The sequence below is a fragment of the Crotalus tigris genome, unplaced genomic scaffold, assembly GCF_016545835.1.
Source record: "Crotalus tigris isolate CLP2741 ecotype Arizona unplaced genomic scaffold, ASM1654583v1 scf7180000017685.4511686, whole genome shotgun sequence".
In the NCBI taxonomy this organism is placed as follows: Eukaryota; Metazoa; Chordata; class Lepidosauria; order Squamata; family Viperidae; genus Crotalus; species Crotalus tigris.
The window spans coordinates 1,165,791-1,179,824 of NW_024096565.1; the positions used below are offsets into that span (position 1 = coordinate 1,165,791).

Genomic DNA, 14,034 nt, shown 5'->3' on the forward strand with positions numbered 1-14,034 from the left:
GCTGTGGCAGCAAAAGTAAGGCTAGATCTGAGTATTCCTGTGTAAAGATTACATTTTCCCCTTTCCCTGGCCTTCCTCCATTAACCAGTCCATCAGTGTCCAATAGGATGCCTTTTTGATGTTTCGGGAACAGCTCGGATGTTTGGTGCCTCTCACAGCAGTGTCTCCTTTGGTTCCCAGGCCAAGTATCCTTGGAGGCTCGTTTATTCTGGTTTGGCACCTCTAATTCTTGTCAACATATCTCCCCTCCTGCCTTTTGTCTTCTCCTTCCCAGGCCCACATGTTACTGCACCGGATTCTTCCCCCTCCCTTGCAATTTATGGCAGGATGCCAGCTAAGTGAAGAAGCTGAATATGGCAGACCTGACATGCATGAACAGTTTCTGCAATATTCCACGTTGAATCATAAAATAAGTTGGAAGGGATCTTGGAGGTCATCTAGTCCAAACCCCTGCTCAAGCAGGAGATCCTCTACTAGTCCAGACAAATGGCTGTCCAGTCTCTTCTTAAAGACTTTCAGTGTTGGAGCATGAAGGGCTGAGAGCCGAGATAGAACGATCTTCTGATGGTGCCCTCTGATGCCCTTCAGCAAATCCCTCTTCTACTTGCGGGTCTGGCAGCTGTCTCTCCACCCACTCTTAGGGCTGTTTCTTTGATAATCCCTAACACTGCAAACACAAAGTATTTCATATATGCTATATAAAGCCAAACAAATGTATTTTTCATAGAAACATATTCTTCAGCTTTTCAAGCTCAGGCACAATCCATGTTTAGTGGATGCACTCAATATCAGTTTGAAAAACAATTCTCTTTTCTACTAATTTTTGCAGTCAAATATTTAAGGGAAAATAAAAATGAGGAGGAAGCTTGCCATGCTATCTAGTGTATAAGATGCTCAAAAAATAGTTGCAGAGGTACATTTTAAGTGCATGTGATATTTAGCATTGCCTTCATGCTTACGCAGAGAGAGTACTGCCTTCTTAGGACCACAGTATGTTGTACCATCATAGAACTACAGAATCAGAAGATATCTCAGAGGTCATCTAGTCCAACCCATGCTCAGTGAAGAATTTCATATAGTATTTTGAATAGGTGGTTATCCAGTCTCTCTTGGAAAAGCTGTAACAAAAACATGAGACAGCTTCTTCCTTCTTTCATCCATTGGTAGCAATTACCATCAGGAAATTTATCCTAATATCTACCCTAAATCTGTTTCCTTGTGGTTTCAACCCACTGGTTCAGTTTCTTCTCTTCAAAATGGTGGAGAACGACTCCAGAGGACTTGATTTTAGCAGCATGAAATTAAAAAGAAAAGCCCCTTTGGGGAAAAGAAAAAAAGAAAAAAACCCAAAATATATCTTTACTAATATAAGAATACATTCCCAATATGCTGTCTGACCTTGCTAGACTCAAAACTAAGCTATAAAATTGAATTTGAACCTTTCATGTCTCTACCGGGCACATTTGCAAGAGTACTGTTAAATTGTTTTGCAACAAGGAGAGATTTTTTTTAAAAATGTATTTTACCAAATTGAAAAAGACCAACTCAGATGGACTAACTTCAGTACCTTCTTTGGCTATTTCAGCTAACAAGTGAGTTGAACTATCATAAATTCTTATGGTGGACCAACATTATGGGACGGAGTAATTGTGTGGAACTGGGCTATATATTAGCATTTTGTACTTACGACCATAATTGAGCCCAAAATTTCTGTTGTTAAGTGAGACATTTGTTAAGTGAATTTTGCCCCATTTTACGATATTTCTTGCCACAGTTGTGAAGTGAATCGCTGCAGCTGATAAGTTAGTAACACAGTTGTTAAGTTTATCTGGCTTCCCCATTGACTTTGCTTGTCAGAAGGTTGCGAAAGGTGATCACATGACCCTGGGACGCTGCAACCGTCATAAGTATGAACCAGTTGTCAAGCGTCTGAATTTTGATCACATGATCATGGGGATGCAGCAAAGGTTGTAACTGTGAAAAACGGTCATATCCCTTTTTTCTGTGCTGTTGTAAATTTGAACGGTCACTAAATGAACCGTTGTAATTTGAAGCCTACCTGTATTGGGGAGGGGCCTGAGAGAAAGGGGAAGAAACATTTTAGAGCAATTCATGATCTGCAGCACTTGTAGAGACACATCCATGGATCTTCGCCCTCAGCAAATCTCATTGCAAGACCATCTATCCTGTGCAACTACCATCAAATTTTAGGGAGACATTTATCTTTATCTGACTCTACCAGATTCATTTTTGCATTTCTGCAGAAGCAGCAGGTAAATGAATAGTCTTCCCAATTAGCTGCCTTTTTCCATTTTTCTTTGGGATAGACTATGAGGGGCAAGCTAGAGCTTGCTGTTCATGTTTACTTATGAATGTATTGATCATTTTTCTGTGCAAATAAAACATCTTCAAAGAGACAAGTAAAGACATCATAAATCAATTGAAACCTGTAATAAAAACATACCAATAAAGGAATCAATACACAGAGAGATAAAAAAAATGCACAGTAGAAATAATACTTATGCAATCCTACTTCATAAATCAGCATCTGTAGCATTTTTCAGCCTGGTACTATTTCATGTTGACTTGGTATGTCTTGGGAACTTTAAACCAACCTTCAGGTTGGGAAAACTGCTATCAATCACGAGTGTTTGAGATCGAACTAAAAATGGTTTAAAACAAGTTATTTAGCTGACCACCTCAGACAGAGATTTTCAGATTGTTGAGGTCAGGAAAGAAAAAAAAAATATCACTCACCTGTAGATGACCTTCAATGAGCCTTCTGAGAAGACAATTAGGTTGGAATGACCAGATCTGTGACAGAGATAAAGCACAGATAAAATATGTCAATTTCAGCGATTGGAGAGACAGAATGTTTTCCCTATACTTTCCAGGTTTTAAAAGGCCTTAAGATGCTAAATTGGTTCGTGAAATTGAGTCACAATTGAGTCCAACATTTCTGTTGCTAAATGAGACATCGGTTAAGTGAATTTTGTCCATTTTATGACCTTTCTTGACCCCATTGTTAAGTGAATCATTGCACTTGTCAAGTTAGCAACACAGTTGTTAAGTGAATCCGGCTCCCCCATTGACTTTGTTTGTCAGAAGGTCACCAAAGGGGATCACAGGACCCCGGAACACTGCAACCGTCATAAATATGAGTCAGTTGACAAGTGTCTGAACTTTGGTCACATAACCATGGGGATGCTGCAATGGGTCATAAGTGTGAAAAGTGGTCATAATCCATTTTTTTCAGTGAACAGTGAAATGAACACTAAATGAACTGTTGCAAGTCGAAGATTAGCTGTGGTTTGCTGATACTGATACGTTATCCTCTTTGCGACTCTCTGCTTCCTATAACCTAACATTTTGTCTTGATTTTTTCCCCTTTTTTTTCTTTTCTCTCATGCTTCCTAGAGGACTGTCTGGAGGACAATGCAACATGGTGTAAGCTCTGGTATTCTTATTCTTGATTTTCATACCCATTAACATATTGCTGATTTTGCTGACAAATGATGTCTAATATTATCTACATAGCAATCTTTTGTTCTCCTTGCAAAATAATCTGATTTATAGATTGCTTTGGCAAACTGATACTTAGATTGAGCCATTCACATTCTTATTGCTGTCTCTTTTTAGATATGGTAAAAATTGGTCATATAATTATTATGGTTGCAACTGGCATTTTTATCCACTTATCGAGTCCTTCCCAAGGACTTGGGATAGGCAGCTGTCGTTGTTTGAAAGGCATTGTCTTAGGATACCTTTTATGATATGATTATTACATATACAACATGTGAAATCCCAGGTGTCAGTTCTTTAGCTAGTGTTGGCTTTCACACATGTCAAGTTCTTCCCAAGAACCTGGGAGGGCGTAATGTATCAGTGAAGTATATATGGATCCAAGTGGTACAGCCTTTTGCAATTGACAGATTTATTATCAATGTACAGATTTTCTAAGGGCAGTCCAAGATTTTTTGATATGGCACCCAGTATGCCAATAATCGCTGGCACCACCACGACTGGTTTACGGTATAATCTTTCAGCTTCAATTTGGGAATCCCACAATATTTAAATTATTTACCATTTTTATTATTACTACTTCCAAGTCAGAATACTATAGTCGTTAAACTGTTGGAGAAAGATCTTGATTCCAGTCCAGTCCCATTGGCTATGGAATCTCCCTTGAGAATACTGACTTCTTTCTCAATCTGACTTACGTCACACAGATGGTCAGTTGATCAATCAAGGGAGATGTCTTATTGGTGGGGGAGAAATCTTTGCATCTTGTTAAAAGGAGCAAGTAAAGGACCGAGGTCATAAGAAGATGCATTGGGCAGTTTCTTTGATGGGTAAATTCTTTCAGGAACTTTTATTTATTTTTTATTAAATATTAAATTGAATGCTCAGTTTCTCACATTATCACCACAGCTGAGGCACAGAATATTAGTGCGCTCCCATGATTTAGGGCAAAAAGAAAAGAAGAAACATGAAACAATACTTGCTGTAAGGACCCACCTCAATTTTACATCTTAAGAAGACAGAACTCTTGGAATGTCTCTTCCAACAGGGATCTTTATTAAGAGAAGTTGATTGCAGGCATGTTAGACAGGATCTGGGGAATCCTCTCTCACCATTCAATGTTTTAAAGTGTTCCTAAGCAGCTCCCACCCCACAGTTCTTCCAGGCGATTCAATCCATCAGTCCGCTCACTCATCCTCTTTTCCCAGAACCCTGGCGTTCTATTTCCCACCCCCTTTCCTCACTGCCAGCACAGGGGAGTGAGATGAAAGGCGATGGCCACATTGTTATGGTTAGTTCTCTCGGATGAGAATCCACAAACGGTCACTTTGTAGTTTAATGAAGGAAGTGGGAGTCATAAACCCCCCATGCTTACCCTCCTCCCTTTTCGTAGTATGACAGAATCCAGAATAGAGTAAGAATTGGTTTTTCATCAGAGTAGGTAGATAGAAATGAAATATAATTGGATTCTGACACTTGCATTATTTTTAAGGTTTCCTGGAAGTAATTGATTGGTCTCTGTCAAAAACAGGACTTTCTATTTCATCTCTTTTCTACTCTTTCTTTATTTCTGATTTTAGTTTGTTTCATCTGTTAGTATCGTAAAATTTTTCAATAGTGAGTGTTTTTTAAAAAAAGAAAGAAAGAAATAAGATCTTGGAGTTAGGCAGAATTTGTTGTGTCCAATAGGATGTTTAGGAGTAAAACACATTTTTTTCATATCTGGGGTTGGTTTGAAGGAAATTTTGCAAGAATGTCTGACTCTAGGTACTTATGAACATAGAAAGAAAATGATTCCAGATCTGAATGTGTGATTATAACTTGAGGTTCTTCATCTCAAAACAAATTCCCATTGTTGCATTCTAAATATTTTTTCTACCAGATGCTAGCTGGGGATCTTGATATTCTAGATAAAAAAGGGCAGAATAGGATGAGTATATGCTTTCTCCAGCTACCAAATCATTTCTTTCATGAAGTAGCTATGGCATATTATTTTAAAGTGAGCATTGGCATAATTCTAAAATAGCTTTTCTGGCAACTCTCCATTTGCTTTCTGTAGAAGGAAGTAAAATTAAGGAGAGGGACACTAAGCCTATGAAGATCCAAAGAGTGGCAAGATTGAGAAATTGTTTTACCCTGTGACTTAACTGTCTACTACGAGGTTTTCTCCAACATATCATTTTTGCATTTTGGAGAATGATGAAAAATATGTTTATGTATTTTTGTGTGTTTCCTATATATGAAAAGCTATTTCCCATTACTTCATCTAAGCCACTTTTTCCTGGATACTGCTTCCCCTGTGTTATCAAGGGTATTCAAATTTCTTCCTTCTGTAGCTTGATTCAGGCCCAGGAAAATATAACATGTCATCTGGCTAGATTTATATAGCCAGATGACTTTCATTAGCAGAACAACAGAGGAACTGATGGTTCTTAATTTTTAAGCCTGATTTAATTGGTGTCAGAATCCAGAATTTCTTTTCCAATTATTAGATTTAAATTTGATTTCTCTTCTCTCTTTTTCTTTCTCTTACCCTCATTGTGGAGTTTTTATTTTATTTATTTGTTTAAAGGATTCTTGGGAATTCTTGGAGAAATGGCTGTACATTTATTTTATAGCAGGAATTCCTCTAAAGGCATCCTCTCTTTGAAGAGATGTCCTGATCAAACTGCATTAAAATAAAAGGGAGAAAGGCCCTCTAAGCTGTTCCATCCATGTAGAATCTTTTTGTTTACTTTCCAGTATAGCAATTATTTCTAAGCTTGCAGCTACAAATCCAAACCAAGGCTGCAAACATAACCTTTTGGCTACTTTCATGAGACTTTTTCTGCAAAGCCATTTTCAGCTTTTTGATTTTAAGAAATGCAGTCCTGTGAGGAGATACCACAGAAAATGCATTACTGTGGATTTTGCCTTTGACAGGCATAGTTTATTGCAAATGAAAAGCTAGCTCCCAAGCTAAACATCTATCCTCAAATATCCTTCTAGTTTGCTTGTAATGGACATTTGGACTCTTTGTGGACATCTAAATTGTGTATGGGTATGTGCCATAAATAATACAAAATAAATTTATTAAAGATGGATGGAAGGAAGGAAGGAAGGAAGGAAGGAAGGAAGGAAGGAAGGAAGGAAGGAAGGAAGGAAAACAAGACAGAATCACAGAGTTGAAAGGGACCTTGAAGGTCTTCTAGTCCAACCCCTACACAAGCAGGAGACCCTATACCATTCTGGACAAATGGCTGTCCAATCTCTTCTTTAAAACGTCCAGTGATGGAGCACTGAGAACTTCTGAATGCAAGCTGTTCTACCGGTTAATTGTTCTCACAGTCAGGAAATTTCTCCTTAGTTCTGGGAGTTCTTAGTTCTCCCTTTGGTCCCTCCTGTAGCTAATGTAGAAGTAGATCTTAAATGCCCTCTAGTCTAGATATAGTTTGTAATCCACAGTTATATTTAAAAACTAACAGATGAATAAAAGCTGAAAAGAAAAATAAAATCTCAGCTGAAAAGAAAAAATAGTAACTCAGCTGAGAGTAAAAAATGAAATATCAGCTTGTAGTTAGTGTAAAAGATTATAGAAAAATAGTAGTTTGTAATAATATTGAATATTAAAAATGTTGTAATCTTTATAGTTTGTAAATCCACAGAAGAAAATAGAGTGATAATTGCAGATGAATAGAATTTGCAGTGTCTTATTGCAGTTTAGGATACAGTTTTACAATTCTGTTAAATTAGTATACAATCCTCAAAAATTTCTTTTAATGGTTAGTGTAAAACAGACTTGCTTTGTAACAACCAGAGAGTCTAGAATATAAGCAAAGTCTTGTAGCATAAAGAAAGCCTTGAATAAATGATCATTCGGTTTTCTCATGATATACAGTGCATTCAGCAAGTATTCAGACCCCCTTCACTTTTGTCAATTTTGTTATGCTACAGCCTAATTCTACAGTTGCTGAAATTTGCTTTTTTTCTCAGTTATCTACACTCAGTACCCCCATAGTGACAAAGTGAAAACAGAATTTATTTATTAAATTTATTAAAAAGAAAAAACTGAAATATAATATTAGAAGAATAGAATAGAATAGAATAGAATAGAATAGAATAGAATAGAATAGAATAGAATAGAATAGAATAATAACTTTATTGTCACTTTGAATGTACACTAATCAGCATACATTAAAATGAAATTTCATTGCATTCAGCTCTCAAAGGGTCACCACCTCCAATATACACTACATAAATATGACATACATACATACATACATACATACATACATACATACATAAATACAGAATTATGCATATACCCACATATATTATATGACACAGAGAAACAACAGTCTAATTCGGGTTATGTATACATTAGCATAAGTATTCAGACCCTTCATTCAGTACTTTGTTGAAGCATCTTTGACAGCAATTACAGCCTTGAATGTTTTTTGGTATGACGCAACAAGTTTTGCACACCTGGATTGGGGGATTTTCTGCCATTCTTCCTTGCTAATCCTCTCAAGCTCAGTCAGGTTGGATGGCGCCCATTGGTGGACAACCATTTTCAGGTCCCTCCAGAGATGTTCAATAGGGTTCAACTCAGGGATCTGGCTAGGCCACTCTAGGACATTCACAGAGTTATCCCTAAGCCACTCCTGTGTTGTCTTGGCTGTGTACTTAGGATCGTTGTCATGTTGGAAAATGAATGTCGATGCATCCTGAAGTCCTAAGAATTGTGGAAGAGGTTTTCATAGAGGATATCACTGTACTTTGCCCATTCAGCTTTCCCTCAACCCTGATCAGTCTTGCCTGCTGCTGGAAAACACCCCCACAGCATGATGTAGGCACCACCATGCTTTACTGTTGGGATGATATTGGGCAGATAATGAGCAGTGCCTAGTTTTCTCCAGACATAATGTCTAGAATTGAGGCCAAACAGTTCAATTTTGGTTTCATCAAACCAGAGAATCTTGTTCCTCACAGTGGGAGAGTCCTTCAGTGCTTTTTTTGCAAACTCCAAGCAGGCTTTCATGTGTTTTTCACTGAGGAGAGGCTTCCATCTAGCCACTCTGCCATAAAGCCCAGATCGGTGGAAGGCTGCAGTGATGGTTGTCCTTTTGTAACTTTCAGCCTCTAAAATGTGCCTTGAATCATTCTCAAAACAGTCCTTTGCAAATATGTGTCTCAAAGTATGGCATGGAAATAAGTTGTCTCTATGCTATTATGACAACAACCAGAAAACCCTAGGGCCTGATCCCTGACATGATTAGTTAAGTAGGAATGTCTGCAAAGTCCAGGAAAACTGATAAATTATATTCATCCTGTCCTTCTTGTGACATAAATATTCCACCAAGGTAACAGATTCCTCAGATCCAAGTCTGAAAGCAGACAGAAATGTGCCAGAAAAATCAATGTCTTTCAAACTCCACCTTCTACAAAGCTTGTATTCAACAATCACTATCCTTTTCATGAAAACCAGAGATATCAAAAAGTAGCATGATTTAATGTGTCAGGGAAATTGTGGGTTTATGAAAGATAATTGTGGCCAAGATTCATGGTCCAGCTTGCAATCAGTATTGTAGAGTTTGCGATTCTCTTTTTTTAAGAACAAGACCAAAGTAAAGGGGCTGGGGCAGCTCTGGAATCTACTGAATTTATTTTAAAACATAATGGGAGTTCTGGACATCCTATAATATGTATGTATGTATGTATGTATGTATGTATGTATGTATTATTTGAATTTATTAGCATGGATTGTTACTCAGACATGAGCCCTATTGAAACCAATGCATGAGCAAAAGGTAGAATTGCATTTTTAATAGTTGAATTGAAAATGAACTGAATTGAACTGAAAAACCCCAGATGCAGAAGGTCAGAGTTGTGGGTGCTCCATCGCGAGAGTTCTTCAAGAAAAGACTAGACAATCATTTTTTCAGGATGTAATAATAATTGGGCAGGAGGTTAGTCTAGAAGATCTTCCAAGTCCCTTCCAACACTATGATTCTAAGAGAAAATGGCAATTCTTCATAAATAAAATATTCAGAAGGGCTAGGTAATTTTTTTATATGTGGATGACCATCACAGATTAGCATATTTGGCAACAATTCATCAAAGCTACTAACTTCAGAAAAATCATTAAATATTTAGCTATATGATACAATTAACTTTGGGTGGTTTATAATCAAGTAGGTTTCTTCCAGGCCTAGACTGCTCCTTTTTTCACTATAGTTGGTTTCAGTAACATACTTCTGTTAAAATAGGCTGGAATAGGTATATTATTAAAAAATATTCTTTTCCTTTTTGGTTAAAAGCCCTTGGCTATATGTTTTGAAGATACAGCATAGCCCAGGTTGCCATTTTTATGTCCCACAGGCTTGAATGAGAGTTAATCATCTCAGGCATTGAAATTATGGGGTGCCTTTAAAAAAACCTGTTTGGGTGGGACCATTTAATCATTATACCCAATTTCTTGTTTACTGCAGGAAACCAAATAAACTATCTTAGACACAATGCTTGAGTATATCCAGTAAAGAGGAGATTTACATCCCCCAAGGCATTTGCTTTTATATTAAGGTTTTTCCTCCCCCCTAAGGTTCAGAGGTCTATAGGATATGATTAAAAAAATCAAGATGGCAGCTGCACTCGCCATTTAGCTAACAATAACCTATAGACAGAAACTGATTTTATGCAACTTAAATCCGTTATTCCATGGAGCAGGAAAGCAGAATTCCTTTTAGGTACTTCAAGAATGCTATCAAATCTCTCCACAACACTTTTTGACAGGGCTAAGCATCTCCATCTTCTCCAATTTTCCCTCAGAAAAAAATATTTTCTCTCCCTTTGATGATCTTTCTTGCTCTTTTAAGAATCTGCTCTTACAGTTTCTCTGATTTCTCCTCAAAATGTGGCAACCAAACTGGAACAAACAATTAAGGGGGCATCTAACAAAGTCAGAATAACCAATGACTTCTTATAGTTGGGACATTATATATTTGCCTCCACTGCAGTCATATTGCCAGACCATGTTCAGTTTGAAATAATCCACTATTCTAAGATCTTTTTCACAAGTTCTATTACGAAGGCAAACATCCTACTCTATATGGAATTTCTGTAGAGGAATAATTCCTGTCGCTGTGCATTTGATTTGATTTTTGTTCCTTCAATGAATAATTTTTGCATTTGTCTCTATTAAATATAATTCTGCTGATTCAAATGTATTTCTGTAAGCTGTCAAGATGGTTTTGAAGCTATCCCCCTAAATTTTCTATCCGGTAACTTGATAAACATCCAAATCATTCATGAAAATACTGAACTCATCCTTGTGACACCTTGTTGGAAAGCCATTTCCAATTTAATGAAAAACCATGATTAGCATTTTTGAGTATGGTTTTCAAGTTGGCTCTATGCACCCATAATTGTCATGTCATATAGCCAAAGTTTATAACTTGATAGTGAAATGCTTTTCTGAAAGTAAGGTATGTTATATCTCCTGCATTCCCACAATCAATGAGGGAAGATACCCAATAAAACAATGAGATAGGTGTAGTCTGGCAAGATGTAATTTTGACAACTGATAATTGCATCTCATGGATATCTTACCTGCTCTATAATTGTGACAGTATGAGGAAAAACCTTGGGAGATGGAGCCAAAAGATACTGCCAAGGTGGTCAAATAAGAAACAGCATAACCCACAGCTGGATATTGGTTGGGCAAGAGGCTCAGAAAGGACGCTTCCTAGTTTCATGGGATGTAAAGGAGATCTTGGGAGAGATATACTTTCATACTTGCAAGGTTCTGTCAAAGTAGCTTTACAGTAAAGTAGAATTAGCATGTAATTCCTATCTGGTTTACCCCACAAGACAGACAACAATTTTCTCAGATATCTGTGGCTAATCCATGTGATCAGTAGGTCCCAGGGTGAGTATCAGACACTGACCATTTCTCCAGGGCACAAATGCACAAGCTCTTGATCTATCCACACCCAGGTCCTAGGAAGGCAACTTCCATCCATGTTTTTCTGCAATATTTTAAAAGCATAGTTTTTGTCTAGTTCAAGCGTTCTTGCTTTATATCTTCTGTATTTCATTTCATAGCAGGCAAAAGCTTCCACTCCATTTTGCTACTATGAATCATTTACAGTGGAAAAACAAGTCCCCCTGGTCACATTACTGACCAGCCATAGCAATTTTATTTTTTTTCCACAGCATGTTGGAGAAAAAAACTTTACTTCTAAAAGAAATAATAAAAAAAAACCAATTCTACAAAAAGGTTAGCAGTTTTTAGACGAGCAATTGCATTTTACCCATGGCCATTGTGGCACAGAAATTCCTAGGCCTTAGGAGCATATTGGCATATATAAAATGAGCAGAAAGACAGGCAGATAAAAGATAATGAAGACAATATATGTACTGCTGTCATTTAAATGTCATTCTGCTTTCAACCATATATTTGCAGCAATGAGGTATGTTGATGTTTCATATTGTAAGCACTGCTCCTTTTATGACTTGCATGTCATGTTTGCTTAGTCAAACCAATTTTTCTGCTCCACTCAGTTTTGTATGTCAGCGTACTCTTGAGAAAAATCAAATTTCCCTGCCTCTCCTTCATACATCATCATTTAGAGTTGCCAAGAATCCTTGTTCAGGAACCTGCGCGTATTGGGGCTACGATGTTCATTTATTGCTGTGATGAGCATGAAAGTGTGAAGGAGAAATGAGTAAGTTTTTTTTTTCTTCTTCCGCTTTGTGGGAGAGGAGGAGAAATAAGCAAAGGAAGAACTGATCTGCATAATCTTATTTTGAAGAATAAGCATTGTTGACAGAAGTAAATTCTTATATCAAGATGATCTGAGAATTGTGATGAAGATTATTTTGCATTAATGAAGAATAGCTGTTGAAAAGAAGCATTTTGAGTTTTTAAAAATAGTATTGATACCAGCCAACTTGGGACACAATAGTATCATCCCTATTGATTAAATATAATCCTTCCCATTCTCTAAGCAGAGCTTTTTTTCTCCTTACCAATTTTCCTGTTAGATTGCCTCTTCTCCTTGTCTTATTTCCATCTAGTTTTACCCTTCTAAAGGTGCTAGACTATTTTTTTTTCAAGACATTTGGCTTCTCATCCAAGAAGCTTCTTCAACTCTGACTGGATAGTGGGAAATGGAAGGATTTATACACCTTGCAGATAGCTGGTCATTTGCATTCTTTTAGAAAGTTGTTGATGTCCCTGGAGGTTTATCTGTGTCAACAGGGTCGACTAAGTAGAGCAAATGGGTGTGGAGCCTTCTCCCAACTGTTGAAAGGACTGTGTTATAGACTGAAGATAGATGAGGTAGTATCCTACCCCCTCTGTTGAGAGAGGACTGTTCAATTTTGACATACATCTTTGGGACAACCATGACCTGGATCACTGAGCATCTCCATAGACATTTAACAACATATGGCTTGTACATGAAAATTATTCAGTTTGTTCTTATAATTTTCTAAGAAAAGACGCGGAAATATAAATGTAGGGTGACACATTTGGTTTGCCTGGAGATATTTTTTAACTCAGTACTAAGAATGAATCCTTTTATGAAGGATTACTTTTAGCACAGAGGTACTGCTGCTTCATCCTCATTTTCAGCACAGGACAGCACAGAGGTTAGTAGTAGCCACAATATAGTGTCCTCGTGCAGTATTATATTACCATTGATTTTTGCAGTTATGGAGCATCTCACAAGAGCAGTTCATAAAAAGAAAGCACTCTTTGAAAAATTAGGTATCAAATCTACCCTTGTTTTCAGTCAAGGCACTGCTAGCTCAACAAAGCTGCCAAAGAACTGCCAAAGACTGCTAGCTTTTCAAAAATTGGAAGTATTTCTTCTCCCAAGAGGAAAAAAACAAAACCTGTCATTGGGAAGAGCTACAGAGTTGGTCAGAAAAATCAAGATTGAAACCAGAATGTGGCAAGCAAAGCTCCAATCTTTCCTTTGCAGATATGATGGGTATTTAAAAAACAAGCTATGATGGCATCACCAGAAAACTACCTTGTCTTTTTTATCACATCCTATGGACACCATTTTCTAATATTTATTATAATGTTTTTCATTGATTTGATGAAACATGATGAAAAAATATAGGGAGGCGCTAGTGTATTCCTTATATCATTTGCCTTAAAAGTTAACTTTATTATGTTCATCTAGGCCATGATGTAATATGAAATACAATAGACTTTCTAAATGATTCTTTTCTAGCTCTATGGAGCCAGTATCACTTGATATCAAAAGTAAAAAAAAAAACTCTCTCTGGCTTGGTTTGCAATCTATCATTTCTGCAGATTTCGGATTTATTGGATGCACTGCTGCTGGCTCAGCATTTTATTTTTAGTCTTTAAAAAGTGGCTGAAGAGCCTACTGTTTATGCTGAGTAGAGCAAGGAGGTCACAGTGGCCCTTCTCTTGGCCTAGAAAATTAATCCTGACAGATGAGATCTGGCCTTTGTTTTTTGAAAAGGATTCAATCAATGAATATGTTTGCTATG

The 14,034-nt window shown here is 37.1% G+C and overlaps 1 protein-coding gene across 3 annotated transcripts in view; it reads left to right on the top strand.

The window, feature by feature from the left end:
• Positions 1-14,034, top strand: part of GPC6 (glypican 6) — an 818,259-nt gene that overhangs the window by 768,723 nt on the left and 35,502 nt on the right. For 2 of the 3 annotated variants that reach the window (XM_039337642.1, XM_039337644.1), the window contains exon 7: positions 3,418-3,447. The exons of the other annotated variant lie outside the window; for it this stretch is intronic. In XM_039337642.1, coding sequence (XP_039193576.1) covers positions 3,418-3,447 — 30 coding nt within the window. The remainder of the gene's footprint in view (positions 1-3,417; positions 3,448-14,034) is intronic. 3 annotated transcript variants of the gene reach the window in all.